Source organism: Coturnix japonica, chromosome 20, assembly GCF_001577835.2.
Source record: "Coturnix japonica isolate 7356 chromosome 20, Coturnix japonica 2.1, whole genome shotgun sequence".
NCBI classification, from domain to species: domain Eukaryota; kingdom Metazoa; phylum Chordata; class Aves; order Galliformes; family Phasianidae; genus Coturnix; species Coturnix japonica.
Genome location: NC_029535.1, coordinates 4,180,681 through 4,195,459, shown reverse-complemented (window position 1 = coordinate 4,195,459; position 14,779 = coordinate 4,180,681). Strand labels below are relative to the sequence as shown.

The window sequence follows — 14,779 nt, the reverse complement described above, 5'->3', positions numbered from 1 at the left end:
GTGGCTGTTGGGGTGGCTGAGCCCCTCTCCTGGTTATGGGGCAGGGTTTAGGGTTAGGATGGGGCCCTGTGTGACAGACCACACGGACAGCAACGCTCCGTTAAGTTGTAGGAATTTATTTTAAATAACCTACAGTTGATTAAAAGGGAATTCATGATAAAAATAGAAGATACTTGTTGGAGGAAAAGGCTGCAGGAAAATGGTCTTCGCACACACACTAACGCTAACAACGCCTCTAAAACTAATGATTATAGCAAAAAATAAAATAAAATAAAACAACAAAAAAAAAAAGGGTTTCACATTAAAATTCTGCTTTGTCATTTTTTAAAAGTTTTTTTTTTTTGTCTTTTTTTTTTTGTACACAATTACAAAAAGGAAAGAAATAAAACCAAAATAAACCCCCCCCAAAAACCCTCCCCAAAAATAAAAGCCCTCAATGGTGCTGATTTGCCTTTAGGGATCGATGCTCGTTTCCCTCGAAATTTTTGACCTGTGAAACTTCTTATTTCTTTTTTTACACGATAAAATCTTTCAAGTAAAAGAGAGAGAAGGGGGGTGGGGGGGAGAGGAGGGGCTTATTGAAAATCAAAGTGGGGAGGGGAAGGAAAAAGTCTGACAAACCTAAAAGGAAATATTCCTGAAGCGTACAGAGCGCTCACAGCAAAGCGTGACGGGAACGGCGCTCCCTGCCCATTCATTGCATTGGTGCTGGGATCCCATCGCACATCACCCCCCCCCCCCCATACATCGATGTGATCTTTAAGATCAAGAAGAAGAGGAAAGAAAATGTTTTTTTTTAAATAGCTTAAAAATAATTAAAAGCAATACAAATTCACATTTAAAAACAAAACTAAAAGGGACGCGCAGCAGTCGGGAGGGCTCGTTTCCATTTCCCATCACGCTTTGCTCCCAACCAACGCGGTGGATGTTTGTTGTTGATGTCCCAAATGCCACGGCCGGGTCGAGTGACAGGTAACAAAACATAAGGTCGGGTAAGTCCCATGACTGTAAGTGACGGCTGTAACAGGTGCGTTGGGTTTCTTACATCGTATTTGTTAAGATTCTGAGATGGGGCGGGGGAAGGGGCGGGGGTTAAAGAGTTCCATTTTCTATTAAAATATAGAAGTTATTGCAAAACCCTAACTGTAAAAACGCACCAATATAATTGGATTTTGTATACAGTAGCTAAAGATTCCCACGCTCGCAGTGTGATGGTGAATTTGCCTGGCGGAAGGTTGACAAATCCTCCATCCCACTTGCTCTGCCTCAAGAGAGAAAAAAACAAACCACACAAACCAGACAGCTAGAATTTGGATCTCTGAAACACTTTAAATAAGTTGTCCATAGGACAACTGGCTCAGCTCCTTTAGGATATTTCCAGGTTATGCTTTCTACAAGATGTTGGCTGTTTTATCCCATGCTCACTTGCCCCCTTTTCTCCCCCCTCCCCAGCATCCAAGGACAAGTAAGGCTCACAGTTTATCAATCTTCCTAAAAACCAGGCTAACTCCCCCTTTTATTCCCATAACATTCATCTCATTAAAAACAGGTTAAAACTCATAGTCTTCCTCTGCCATGTCGATAGCCCAGGCGAATTTCTCTCGCTGGGTTTTGTTATATATCTTCTCTATAGGAATTCCCCACTTCTTACACCTGCAGGAAAAGAGATGCTGTTAAGTGTCAGCCCAGCACGGGCTCTCGTGGTGCAGCTCCATTACAGGAGCAGGACCAGCCTCCCATTGCTGCACCCTGCACGTTCTGACCCATCCCCTCTCAGCATAGAGCTGGCCATGACTGGCACGTGGAACCTGGCCCAAGAGATCCACTGAAACCACATGAAGACAGAAGGGAAGGCCATAAAGAGGCAGACCTCCTCGGCAGCACAAGGGCGCTGCTCGCATCCACAGCCCTTGCCTACAGACTGTAGGATTACACGCACGTGAAGGAGCAGTTCTGCACAGCCCAGACACTTACCAAGCAACAGAGATCCTAGGATCCAGATAGTTGAGTTTGGAGGTGCTCAAGGCGATCTGCTTGTTCTCCTCCCTATCTGTAGCCTGAACCTCCAACTTCATCAGCTGCTCCTCAATCCTCTGTACTGCTTTCTTCTTGCTCTCCACTGCCCTGGGGGTGAGGGAGGAAAAAACAGTTAATGCCTAATGCCCTGCTGGGCTTCAGACAGCAGTGCTGTGGGAAGGCAAAGGGACTCTGCTCCATGTAAGCAATGCCACCAGCCTCAAAAGGCAGTTGTGTCAGCAGAGATGGTGACACAAAACACTCAGCACATGCAATTAAGAACTGACATTTTGAAAGATGCAGCACAGAAATCCTAAGCAGTAGTTTTGTTTTAAAGGGTTGGAAGCAACAGCCTCAACTACACTGATGCTACACCCACTTTAAAACCAACCCACCTATCCCTCTGTAATAGTCATGTTGTGATTCTGCCTTCAGAGCTCCCTTAACCCAGCAGCCCTGTGACTACTCTGCAGAGCACAGACGGCTTGAAGGCCATTTCTTCATGCACAGAAGAAAGAGGGGATAAGAAAGCTTGAGAAAGTCTTCCCAAATCAATTGGATCACAGGCTGGGGAAACAGAACAGAGGGCTGAAGCACCCAATTTGAGCTCGAGGTACTGGGAGCATTGCACAGCCTAGTAGTACCAGCCTTACTTTTTAGACTTCTCATCCCTCCGGACCTTGGCATCAGCTTTGGCGCTTTTCAGTTCTCTCCTGGCATCAGCTAACTGCTCCTTCTTGGCATCGATCTAGGAGAGGCAAAACCAGAGGGCGGCACTGTCAACAAGCTGCAGACAACTGTGGCAGTCACCCCTGGGCAGCAGGACCAAAGGAGTGAGTTTGTGACCAAGTTCAGAATTTATCAGCACTCAGGTGCACTTCTGCAGAACAACAAGGCCACTAGCTTTTCAGTTTACTGCAAATGCTATAGATGTGAGAACTTCCCCTTGGAAAACAGGGTTCCAGTCATTGCCAAAGACAAGGTGGCGTGCTGGCAGAAAGCTCCTGGAAGCCTTCTAATAAAGCTACAATGAAGCAGGCAAAGGGACCTGCCAACAGCCCATCTAGGCAGCTTGTCTATCTTGAATGTATCCCACCAGTACCAGTTCTGAAAGTACCATGGAAGAATGATCCCTTTTCCCTCCACAGGGATCTGTTGTTGCCCCCAAATCTTTCAGGCTGAAAAGTATTACGGCTTCAAGCAGTTCTCCACTGGTAAAATTAGGATTTGGGGAGATTCAGCATTATGCAGCCCCTTCAGCCAATCCCCCTTAAACATTCCCCCGGCTCTAAGATCTAGGGTGAAGGCAGCCATGTTAGGTGTTACAGAAGCAGGGGTCACTGCAGTGCAAACCAGAAGTCCTGACTGTGAAGGTTATTCTAAAGACAGACCAGAAGCAGACCTATCCCCTTTGGACCTCACAACCTCCACCAGAAACAATTTGCGAAGGAAGAGGTCAAGTCAGAGGGGTACAATGTGTCACATATGCAGCCTGCACTGACAGTGGCCTGGGATTCACACAACTGGAGTAAGTGCCCACTCTGGGTTCTTCAGGGGATACAAATCAGAACTAGGCTGCTGCTCTAAAATTTTGATGGCAGCAGAACTCAATATCAGATAAGCAATGGAATAAAAGGGTCTGGTCATGGTCTTTACAAATGTAAGGGTACTAGAGCTCAAAGGTGGCCCTTTCAGCACAACACTGTGCTTCTGGAGTCTGCCTCTCCAAGCAGGCCCACCTGATGGAGCACTAACCAACTCCTGACAGGGAAACACAGGCTCTGCTTCCATTTCACCTCAAGTGAAAGGAAACATAACTCCTGGGACACAACACTTGGAGCCCTGCCCCAACCCAAGGGTTGGGGGGTACCTTGCTCTGCAGGTTCATCATGGACTTCTCAAAGGTCTTCGGTGGAGCCCTCTGGTGGTTACACAAAATGGCAACCGCTCTGTTGGCACGGTTATAGGAAAGGATCTTCGCTGGGATGTTATCATCCGCTGCAAAGTAAAAGAAAGTGGTGAACAACTCATGTCCTACAGGACTCAGCAGCCCCTATCAGCACTTCCCAACAACTCCACAAGCTCAAAATCAATGCAGGAATGACCTTGCCCTCTGATGGGACAGTCTCAACACTACATTCTAATCGAAGTGCTAAAAGCCTGAACACTTCCATTCCAAACCTTAACTCTTTCAACAGCAACAAAGACAACATTTGTCTCTCAAGAGATAAGGGAAGCATAACCATGCTCAATAGTGGAGTACTGCTCGAGGCACTGTTGGGCTTCAGTTTCCTCCAACATGTCCACTTTGTAAAGTCATTGAAGTGTAAGCTCGCAGCTCTCAGTGTGTCTGAGTGAGCAGCCAAGAACCATGGGGTTGTTTATAGAGACTGCCTGTCACCTATGGCATTTTACAGTTAACAGGAAACAAGTGGAGATTTGGTAAGGGCCAGGCACAACCTAGCAGGCAAACTGTAGTGTGCTCACAGATGAGCCCTGCGCTGCCTCAGCACTGGGCTGTTCAACCATTCCCACACTAGGAGAGCAGCAACCAGGGAGTGGCAGGCAGCTGGGAGGTTAAGTCATGCCTGTTCTGCAGGATGGGAACTGTCCCCCTCAAAGCTGCAAGGACAGGACTTACGGTTAGTGAGCTCCTTGAGCTGCTGCTGTAGCGTGATGGAGGCATTGTAAGTACGGAATACCTTGGCTGTCAGTCCCTCCATAAGGTCTTGAAGATGTTTATTTAAGATACTGGTCTAAGGAAGCAGAAAGGAGAAAACAGAATTAGAATTGACTACAGTACGGACATCTCTGGACACGCTGATGATGATGATACAGCTCACAGCAGAAGCATAGCTCATGTACTTGGACCTGATACCCAATGGCCAAAACATCACTGAAGCCACAAGAAAAGTGAACAAAGAACTGGTAAGTATTAGACTAGTATCAAGCACCACGAATGGTCATAGAACTTTTCTTCACTGTGGAGGTTTTGGTTCCCAGCAGGTAGAAACATGCCTATCCCATTCTACAGAGCGTGCTTATATCACCACAGTGCTCCCACAGAGCCAAACGTGTTAGGGATGGCTTCTCAAAGTCTGTCAACTCACAGTCATCTTTTCCAAACTGTGAAAAAACCTATCCAAGTCAGAGCCAGCCAAGCTCTCCATTGTAAAAGCCCATCACTTCAGGAACCTGCAGCCAAAGTGAGCAATACAGACAACAGACTGAGACTCTCCCTCAGGTCTCTGAGGCCATCTCTGGGAAAAAAAAAGCAACAGACAACCTGCCACTGAAACCATTTTTGGAGCAGAGCAGCTGTTATTGCCTAGTGCAGAGTGAGCCTGTTTATGGTCCTCTACCACCATTCCCTCCCAGATAACCATGTGCTTACATTGAGGCGGTCAAAAAGGTCATCCTCAGGCTGCTTGTTCTCCATGAACAGCTGAAGATTCTTAAAAACCTGTAAGAGAAGAAAACCCACACCTTAAGGCATCAGGACTGAACATTGCTGGACAGCAGTAATATGTGAGAAAGTAACACTGTTGAGATGCCATTTAACCTGTTCTCAGGCAACAGTGACAACGCTGGGCACAACTTCCAATAGGCAAAGATGATTCTCTTAAGACAATGCTTGTGTTTAAAGTTCTGCCCCAGCAACAGGAGTCCTGGGCATTTAATGCTCTTTGTCCTTTTTCCTTTTGATCCAGATTGCAGGAGACTTGATTCTGCTCTGCTTAGTTGCCGAACCGAGGAGACCTCAATGCTACCACCTGCTCCCCTTTCTCTCAATAATTATTCCAGCCTGAGAGAACTCTGAGACATTTCCCACAGAATAAAGCTACCAAAACCCCATCCCATCCCTTTGCACTGCAGCAATAGATGCTTCATCCAATTCCATCTTAAACAAGTCTCATTGGGATGGGAAAATAATTGAAGCCTTTTTGATTATACAGAGACTACTAATCCCAGCTCGGTGTACTCCAAATCCCCAGTTTCCAGCTTCTCATCAACACACATTTTTCCTCTATAGATGCCTTATACTGAGAGATTTCTAGTTCCACAATAATCAGTTCCCTATTGTAATTTCTGAAGAAGAGACATGAAGGGAGACCAACATGAGTACATTTAAACTGAAAAATGTTCTCTTCTTTAAACAAAGGAGTAAGAACTCTAGCATATGCTGATTTCTGTAGCAGCCATAGTTTGTAGTTATTTTTCTCCCCCCCCCCTTTTTTTTTTTGCCAAGAGGTCAATACTTAATGCAGTTAGTCATTACAATTAATCTAGTACTGTATGTGTGTTATCCAACAGACTGTGCTGACTGCAGAGGTGTGGGCCAGATGCAAGGTTTGATTACATCTACAAAACCAGCGTCTTTCTGGACAGCTCAAACTGCTGGATGGGGATTTACTCTGGAATAAGGCCAAGATCACAACAGATGTGAAACTGGTAGAGAACAAAGAAATAAAGGAAGAAACACTGCCCAGGAAGGTTTTGGCTGGTAGGTACCAAACAAAGGTGCTACCAGTAAGAAGGGAAGAACGTTCATTGATTTGTTTTCTGGCTCGCTGTATCTGACCAAGGACAAAGCACCCTTTTATTGCCAATAAGACTGTGCACTGAGCACATTTCCCTGTGCTTCAGTCTGTGCTCATGTTTGAGGAGATATCTTACCCTCTTCTCAACAGGGACTTTGTTGTAGTATCGGATGGAGTCTTTTCCGAGGAAGTCAAACTCAACCACGTATTCCTGGCCATCCAGCTCAGGATGCAGCTTGATATGTTCTACTCTGAGAGAGCAGCAGCCCACGGTGTCAGCTGTCTCACCTTCTTCCTTTTCATTACCAGCTCTCAGAGCAAGCTACATTTATAACAAGACAAGAGAGGAGAGGGAAGCATTTCAAACCATTCCAGTAAAGGATGGTTATACATCTTCTACCTTTTTCCTGCATGCTAAAGAAACAAACTTCAAACAACATATATGATACTTTAGGTTATTAAAGTTAAAGGCTACAATTGGCTGCATTAAAATGTATTTTAGCTGTCCCAGCTAATCCAATTTCTGATTGTTTAAGAAAAACCTTAAATAGTCCTATGAAAACACAATTATTCAAACAAAAGTTCCCTGATTTGCATCAAACTATTTTGAACAGGAACCGTTAATTTGGCTGGTCAAAATATCGTGTAGTAGCAGGCAACAGCTCTATGAGAGCAGGCTTTAAATAGCACCAAGTGATTCAATATCACTTCAGTTTTCTTTATGCTATGGTGAGAAATTTAGCATAATTATGAAACCTCATGACTATGAGGTCAGCTGAAGAGTTGACAAAGTAGCAGAAATTCCCAGCAGGAAAAAACTGAAACAGCTGGAGACAAAAGGTCTGCAAAGCTCCCAGTAATTCAACTGGGAGAGATTCTGGGACCCAGCTGTGAATTTTGCCTGAGCTAAAACAATGCTGCCTGAAATAACCATGGTCAGTACAATAGTTCATTGCTCTTGATTTCAAGGTAATGGGAAAGGAAAAGGAGATGGAGGCCTGAGCACCAGGAAGTCTCAGGATACCTTAGTAACTGGGCACAATTCTGCCTTAGGAACAGACACACAGCGGTCCTGAGTATCCCCAACAGGGCAGGAGGGGTAGCGGTGTGCTGGGGGCGAGACTTACTTTATCAATGAAGTACAGAGCCACAGCTCTCTGCCGTACTTTCATCTCTTTGGATTTCCAATCTTCTCTGTATTGATTTCGGATTTTATCTACGCACTTCTTCAACCTCCGGGCTGTCTCATACTTTTGCCAGTCCTTCTCACCCTGAGAAATTGAAATACAGTCAGCATCAGAAAGCAGGCAGAGAACCGATTCCAATCTGCTTCTCATGGCATTACAAGTATGAGGAGCGAATAGTTTCACTGTACAAAAACACTGACATTTCACTGCTAAAGCAGCTCAGCTCCAAACTGTGCTGCCAGGCAGCTGTAAGCAATTCAGATTTCCAGGATATTAAACGCTTGTACGGAAGCAACTATAAAGACACCAGAGACATTATGTCTTCCATGCTTCTCAATATATAAACGGCTTCCTCCGCTTTACTCAGATAACACATACTTTCAGCTGCGTAATTAAGCATGCATCAAATGTAAAGGCAATATCACTCATTCATCAGTATTATAATACATTCAAGCCATGGCAAAAAGAGGGCATGAATTCACAAGGAACAAAGATTTCCTCCATACTTGTAGGACACGCATCTTTCCAATCCAGGAAAAAAATTCCTTACAAAAATGATTTCATGAGAAGAACTTAAATTCTAACCCCTGAATCGAAGACTTTTTTTCTTTCAACAGGCTTTTATGGAACTAATCCATTGTCCAGTTATTTGCTCCCACAGCACAGTTTGTTTCCTTCAGTCATGAGATTGTCATCTTCTCAGCCATGTTTTTTACTTTAGGATTGACTTAGGGCCAAAAGAGGATAAAATACCCACCAGGGCAAGTTTGTTCTTGATTAAATTATTTCCTTTACAGCTTATAAAAAGCAAGGGCTCCTATCAGGAATGGCACAAAGCTTTTCAAAAGATCTATTTTTTAGATTTCATTTGCTGCAGTTGCATTCTCCCATTTATTTTTCCAAGGGAGAACACAAATAAATGTACTTCTTACTTCTCTCCTAGCCAACATTTTTATCATGAAAACACAACCAGTAATTTTTAATTATTTTTTCAACTAATTTTTTACCTTAATTCTTGAACTAGGGTTCAACATTATGTATTTGATGGAGCCCTGGATGTTCTCTGTCCATGACACTAGCCAGGTAACCTTGTTATCATGCCGGACTTCCTTCCATTTGTGTCCTGGCGGAGGGGGAGGGACCTTGGAATCCCTGCACAGAATTAAATAAGTTAGTATATTCAATATTCAAAGATATTTTAGACATCAAAATGCTTTAAGTAATGGATACCATCACACAAAGAAAGCACAAGAAGAAGAACCGAGGCAAAGTAACTAGAAACGTTCACAAGTAGGAAATCAAGTAAATCAAAGAGCATAGTCAGAGATAAAAGTAATTGCTATCAGTGGAACGCACATTCCTAGGACGAGCTTTCATTTGTTGACAGTGCAATAGAACAGATGCTTATCAGGGCAGGACTAAAGAAAGGCCCACAGAGATAAGGAACACGTGTACATCGACATGATAAATATCAGTATATTCAGGATTTTAGAAAAGTAACTATTCTATCTACAAGAGGTGCCGAACACCCAATGCTCACTTGCTGCAGTTAATGATGATGTCTTCTGGCATGATGCGCCTCTTCAACATGCCCATTTTGGGATGGTTCCCTCGGCCTCGGAAGAGACCTGGAGGTTCAATCTTAAAGTTAGCAATCCTCTCTTTGTGGTTGTCCATCACACAGTAACCATATTCCTTCAATAGCCGCTCATTCTCCTCTTTGATTTTCTAGAACAAACAAAAGTATAAATCAAACAGTATGCTCAGCACCACATATCCCTGCATTCCAAGACTTGGAACATTTTGATATTTGCACTACAGTAACATGGAAGATCGACTCAAAGCCAGATTCCCATCGTGCCAATGCTGCGCACATAGGGCAGCAGACTACCCAGATAAGTATTTACAATAAACAAGCAGCAAAAAGGGAAAGAATGCACAAAAACGCTTAAAACTTGTACTTGAGGGAACAGATTAGGGCTGGTGAAGGTAACTATTTTTTCCACAACAGAAACCATCACATAACACAGCCACAAAGTTTGTCTGAGTGCAACAGCCCCACTACAGTACTGATGATTTATATTCATTCCCCAAAATAAACATACGACATCTACTGGATGTTACATTTTGTTGTGAATGTAGAAAACGCCCAGCCTTCTGTGTTTGAACTCAGAATCAGAAAGCAAGCAGAGGAACATCTTCAGCCTGTGTCAGCAAATGGTCTCAAAGGCAGAACATGGTCTCCTAACCAAGAATGTGCTGAGATTTCACAGCATATTTCTTTGCTTGAACTCTAATAACATGGAAGGAAAAGCTGGGAAAAATACAAACACTGCAGCCCAAAATAAACTATCTGACCCGCAGACAGCACTGATCTGCCAACTATTGAAACTTAACAGTAAAATCCTCTTCTGCTCCATTCTAAGTAATAATTACTAAGGCTGGGAACTGGGAAAGACTCACTCAATGTTTACTGAACTGAAAGAGTAATATGACACAAGCTCTCTAATTTGGCAGGACTCCTCTGACTCCAAGGGCCATACTTTTTCAACCTACCAGGCCCTTCAGGAATGACTATAGCACTGCAAAGGATCAACTGAGAATTCGGTGATGAGTTTCCAGCTTTTATTTGTAGTATGTCTTAGTCATTCAAAATAAAACAAGAAAAACATTAGTTTTCTCTTTACAAGCTACTGTAGCCGTAGCTATAACTGTAGTCATACTGTAGCAGTAGCTATGCTACTGAAAATAAAATTGCATTTTTAGTTGGAAGACTAAAAGAAAAGGAAGAGACCTGTTCTCAATATAATTTATTCACTACTGTCATAGCTGCATCCCTTCCACTATCCCTGATTTTTCCCCTCCAAGGGGATGTCCCTCTAAGGATGTCCTAAAATAAAAATTAATCCTTAATTGAACAGCCAACTGCTCATTACTGGCCAAGGCTCCCATTCACAAAACACCTCTAATTCCCATCATTTACTTAAGCAAGATCAAGAGCCTTAATCCTATCAATATCATTTTGAGTCAGGATGAAGGTTCAACTGTAAACATAGTGCTTGGTGCTACCAGAGCTGCAGAGAAAATATTCCTACAATTAATATGAAAGCCAATATTCTGAAAGCCAATAACCACAGGCAAAGTGAGTAGAGAAACAATTACACACAGATGCTGACAAGTCAGCATCAACAATTCCAGAATCCCCTCTGGTACCTGTTTCTCCTCCTTGGACATCTGTTTCCTAGCTTCCGTCTGAGCTTTGAAATACTGGCTCATGTGGGTGAAGTCACACTTGCTGAGGCTGGTGATTGTGCTCTTCTCTTCAGAGGTCATTTCCTAGCAGAAAGAAAGCAGCGCTTTACATTTTCATATGAGATAACAGAGCTTATCCTACCCTTGACAGTTTCAACAGGGACTATAGATAGGTTCTCACAATAATCCCCCAGGAATCCTCCTATTCTTGCACATGCTGACTCCAGCTAAGGTCAAACAAAGACAAAAGAAAAGGAATAGAGCACATGCAGCGTTGGCCCTCCAGTGGTCTGATGTGTGCAAGCACCACCTTGCAAAGTGCTCTCAATCAACAGCTGCTGGGGCTGTTGAGAGTAAAATCTAGTAGCTTGTCTAGGAGAACTGTCAGGTCATCCATAGGTTTACCTTCCAGCTGACAAGTTCACTGAGGGGGTTCTGCCTACTAGGTCTTTGGAAAGGGCTTCCTACTGCTATAAAGAACGCTCTCTAAGATATCAGCTCTACCCTTCAAGCTGCAACAGGCAAATTTGGTTTGGAGAAGTCTGACTTTGTCAGTTCAGAAAGGTATAAAATAAAATATAAATTCACTTCTTGATGAAACCACAGGATAATCTGGGAACTGCATTTTCAGTTGGCAATGGCTAACTCTCCTGTGTGTGGAACATCAGCCCCTTTCCATTGCCTAGCACTGCGGGGACACCAGCCATGCTTGCAGTCATCACAGCCCAGGATTACACGCATACCTTCCTCCAGTCCTTAAAAAAGTTTTTCCTGAAGATCTCCTTTGTAGTGTACTCGTGGTCAAGCATTTTTGCAAAGAATGTGGCAACTTCTTCTGCTTTGGTGCTCAGCTTCATGACTTTACCTACAAAGAAAGATTTTTAAAGCACGTGGTGCCCTCTGGAATTTAAACATTAAAAAAGAAAGCAAGAGAGTTTGATGTGAAACAAGTCAGAGACGCAGGGCAGGAAGGGGAAAAGGCCTCCTGCAGGAAACCCTCTGCTGTGGCAGCCTGGTGGTGCGTACACTCCTGAGGAGATGCTGCTGTTTGAAGTGAAAAAGGCAAAGGATTTTATTAATATTCATATTCTGGCACTTGGACATATGGGAGATACAGTCTCTGTATCCTCTTCAACCCATAAACAGACATGCTCTGGAACACCCCTTCTAGCCTTTAGCTATTTCTAGCCAGAAAGAGCTCTTCCTGTACATATATATATACCACACACAGGCTGAATAGTGATGCCAAATATTTAATTCCTCTTTATTTCAGGGAAATGTGTCAGGATTCTGCTAATAGTCTGAGTCCTTTACTGTGGGAACGTGTTCCTGTCTCCCCAAATCAGGCTCAAAATACAGCCATTTTTAAGACAGACTGAGTTTGCAGTGAGCAAGGAGGTCACATTTCAGCTTATCTGCAAGACTGCAGTGCAAACTGAAATTGCTGCAAGGAAAAAAGACTAAGGCACAAGGGAAAAGAGGCTGCTGCAGTATCGAAGCCGTGGATCTAACATTCCTATCGAGCCTTTTCGGTCCAGATTGCACTCCTGAGGTGCCAGTGATCCCTGTGAAGGATTTTGCATGCAACTCACATCTCCAGCAAGTTGCAAGGAATATTTGAAGTCCCAGCGGGCTGGCAGACAGTCAACACCTGTGGATTTTGTAATGACTCTTACTGCACAAAAGTCAATACAAGAAGCACCACTGTTGATTCTAAGTTATTGGGAGAAAATACCACGCTTTTGATGTGTTGTTTCTTTTTTTTTTTTAAGTTACATCTCCAAAAATAAAGCACAGGAGTTTTCTATAAAGCCTTAAAATCTATAAAGACTTGTAAAACAGGACTCTGCTAAAGGCCCTCCCAATGATCTAAGAATATCCCACAATTAAATGAAACCAACAGAAACTCTGCCAATTTGTAAGCTGCAACCTAAAATACTGCATTTGTTTTCCTACAACAGGAAATGGGGGAAGGGAGAGACAGCAAGGGAAGCCGCTTTTTTCCTAGGCTGCAAATCTAGCTTGAAAGAAACTATCGAGTAAATAACACATTATGGGCTTTAAATGACCAAAGCCGTTCCCAAATTGCTGGAGAGTAGCACAGGCTCAGTCACCCTTATCTTACCACTTCAAAACAGATTCCATTCTACCGGACTTCTATAAAGAAGTTTGACAAGGCTCCCACTGGCACTAATGTATATTTAAAAACAAACAAAGATGTATTTCAGAGCCGTGAGCATTTGTTACTGAACTTAAAAACTGAAAACCAGAGAGTAACCCAGGGACATGAGGAGCAGAAGAGATCACGCTGCTGTATCTAACACATTCTTACCTTGCCCCATCTGCAGAAAAAACAGTGCAAGTTTAAGGCACCTCTGTGATACAAGCAGCAGCTTGTTAACCCAGTCACTCAAACATGTAGCCAAGTCCTACATGATGGCTTTTAGCATTTCAAGCTCCTTCAACAAACCTGGTGTTGTAACCACTACCAATAGCTCCAGGAGACATTAGTTAGATAAAAACAAGCAGTCTTGCCGCAGTGCAATCACTAGGCAAGGGATGGATTCCTCCAGTGAGATCTGGGAGCCTGGCAGCTGGCTGGCCAGCCATAGCATGGTTATTGGATGCTACAAATCATCCTAGGATAATCCCAAAATTAGACAGTGCCTTGTAAGCATGGGGAGCAGCCCTCAGCAGCTGCTGCATAAATCAGACATCTGATTTTTATTTTTCCCCCTAGCTTCTCAAGGAAGACTTATGTGATTGCTTTGTTTGCCAGAATCCATCCCTGCCTCTAATTTCTGTGCCTATTGATCAGTTCTTACCATGACAAAGACAGAGATTGCAAAAATCCCCCCCCATTTCCTAGAGGCTTTGTGAAATAGGTGGCAGGATGGAAGCTTACTGCTGCCTGTGCCAAAAGGATAATTATAGCATAATTCGCCCTTCTCCTTCTCTAGACAGGAGATCACACATCCTTCAGTAGAGGGGAAAAAATATTTCCAACATGGTAACGAGTTCTTATCAAGCCCTCAGACAGACAGCTGTAGGAAAACAGGCATCCTTGATCATTGTGCTACTTGCTTAGAGATAATCTTTCTAGGATGAAATCTGTTTATTTCACTATGTTGTCGCTGTAAATGAATGCCACCTATTTCTCAGTATTTAAAAACGTGTCATGTCACATGAAAATACCACACTGTTGCTGGAATTATTCCATGCACAGATGTCCCCTTCATCAAAAATTACATTTCTATCCTTTCAAATGCCTCCCACTTAATTCAATCCTGGGCTAATTTGATCCTTCATTTAACATGATCACAGGACTAAGAGGAAACACACGGGTCATCAAGTCCAGTCTCCAGCAGGCATCACATCATATAATCCCTTTCACATGAGACTAACAACCAGCAAGCCCAGCACACTACAATCCCACATCACTTAGTTCTACTACTCTCAGTAATTGGTAAATGGGACCATGACATGCACTGAAGGGGTATATCTTTGAGGCCAGGATGATCTCATGCATTTGTACAAAGTTCTCATCATCTTTATCAAAATTCAGTAGACTTATTTATTTAATGTCACCAAATGATTGTAAATTTCAACACAAATTAAGGCAATCTCAATCAGTGACACTGAAGAAGACAAATGACCAGTGGTAAAGGGCATACGACCCTCTCACACTGTTAAGAAAGCTGAGAGATTTACCACTTTAAGAGTGAGCACAAATTCACCCCTGTGTCAAGTCAGCAGAATTCAGAAGACTGCTCCTTTAGTTCT

The 14,779-nt window shown here is 43.3% G+C and overlaps 1 protein-coding gene across 1 annotated transcript in view; it reads right to left on the bottom strand.

Annotated features, from left to right (window-relative positions):
* Positions 1-95: 95 nt before the first annotated feature.
* Positions 96-14,779, bottom strand: part of TOP1 (DNA topoisomerase I) — a 60,534-nt gene continuing 45,850 nt past the window's right edge. The window contains exons 11-22 of the mRNA XM_015881437.2: positions 11,740-11,861; positions 10,958-11,080; positions 9,285-9,472; positions 8,752-8,896; positions 7,685-7,828; positions 6,694-6,879; positions 5,411-5,479; positions 4,658-4,772; positions 3,887-4,014; positions 2,670-2,764; positions 1,975-2,124; positions 96-1,653 (exon numbers count right to left, since the gene is read on the bottom strand). Of these exons, the coding sequence (XP_015736923.1) occupies positions 1,551-1,653; positions 1,975-2,124; positions 2,670-2,764; positions 3,887-4,014; positions 4,658-4,772; positions 5,411-5,479; positions 6,694-6,879; positions 7,685-7,828; positions 8,752-8,896; positions 9,285-9,472; positions 10,958-11,080; positions 11,740-11,861 (1,568 nt within the window). The 3' untranslated portion in view covers positions 96-1,550. The remainder of the gene's footprint in view (positions 1,654-1,974; positions 2,125-2,669; positions 2,765-3,886; positions 4,015-4,657; positions 4,773-5,410; positions 5,480-6,693; positions 6,880-7,684; positions 7,829-8,751; positions 8,897-9,284; positions 9,473-10,957; positions 11,081-11,739; positions 11,862-14,779) is intronic.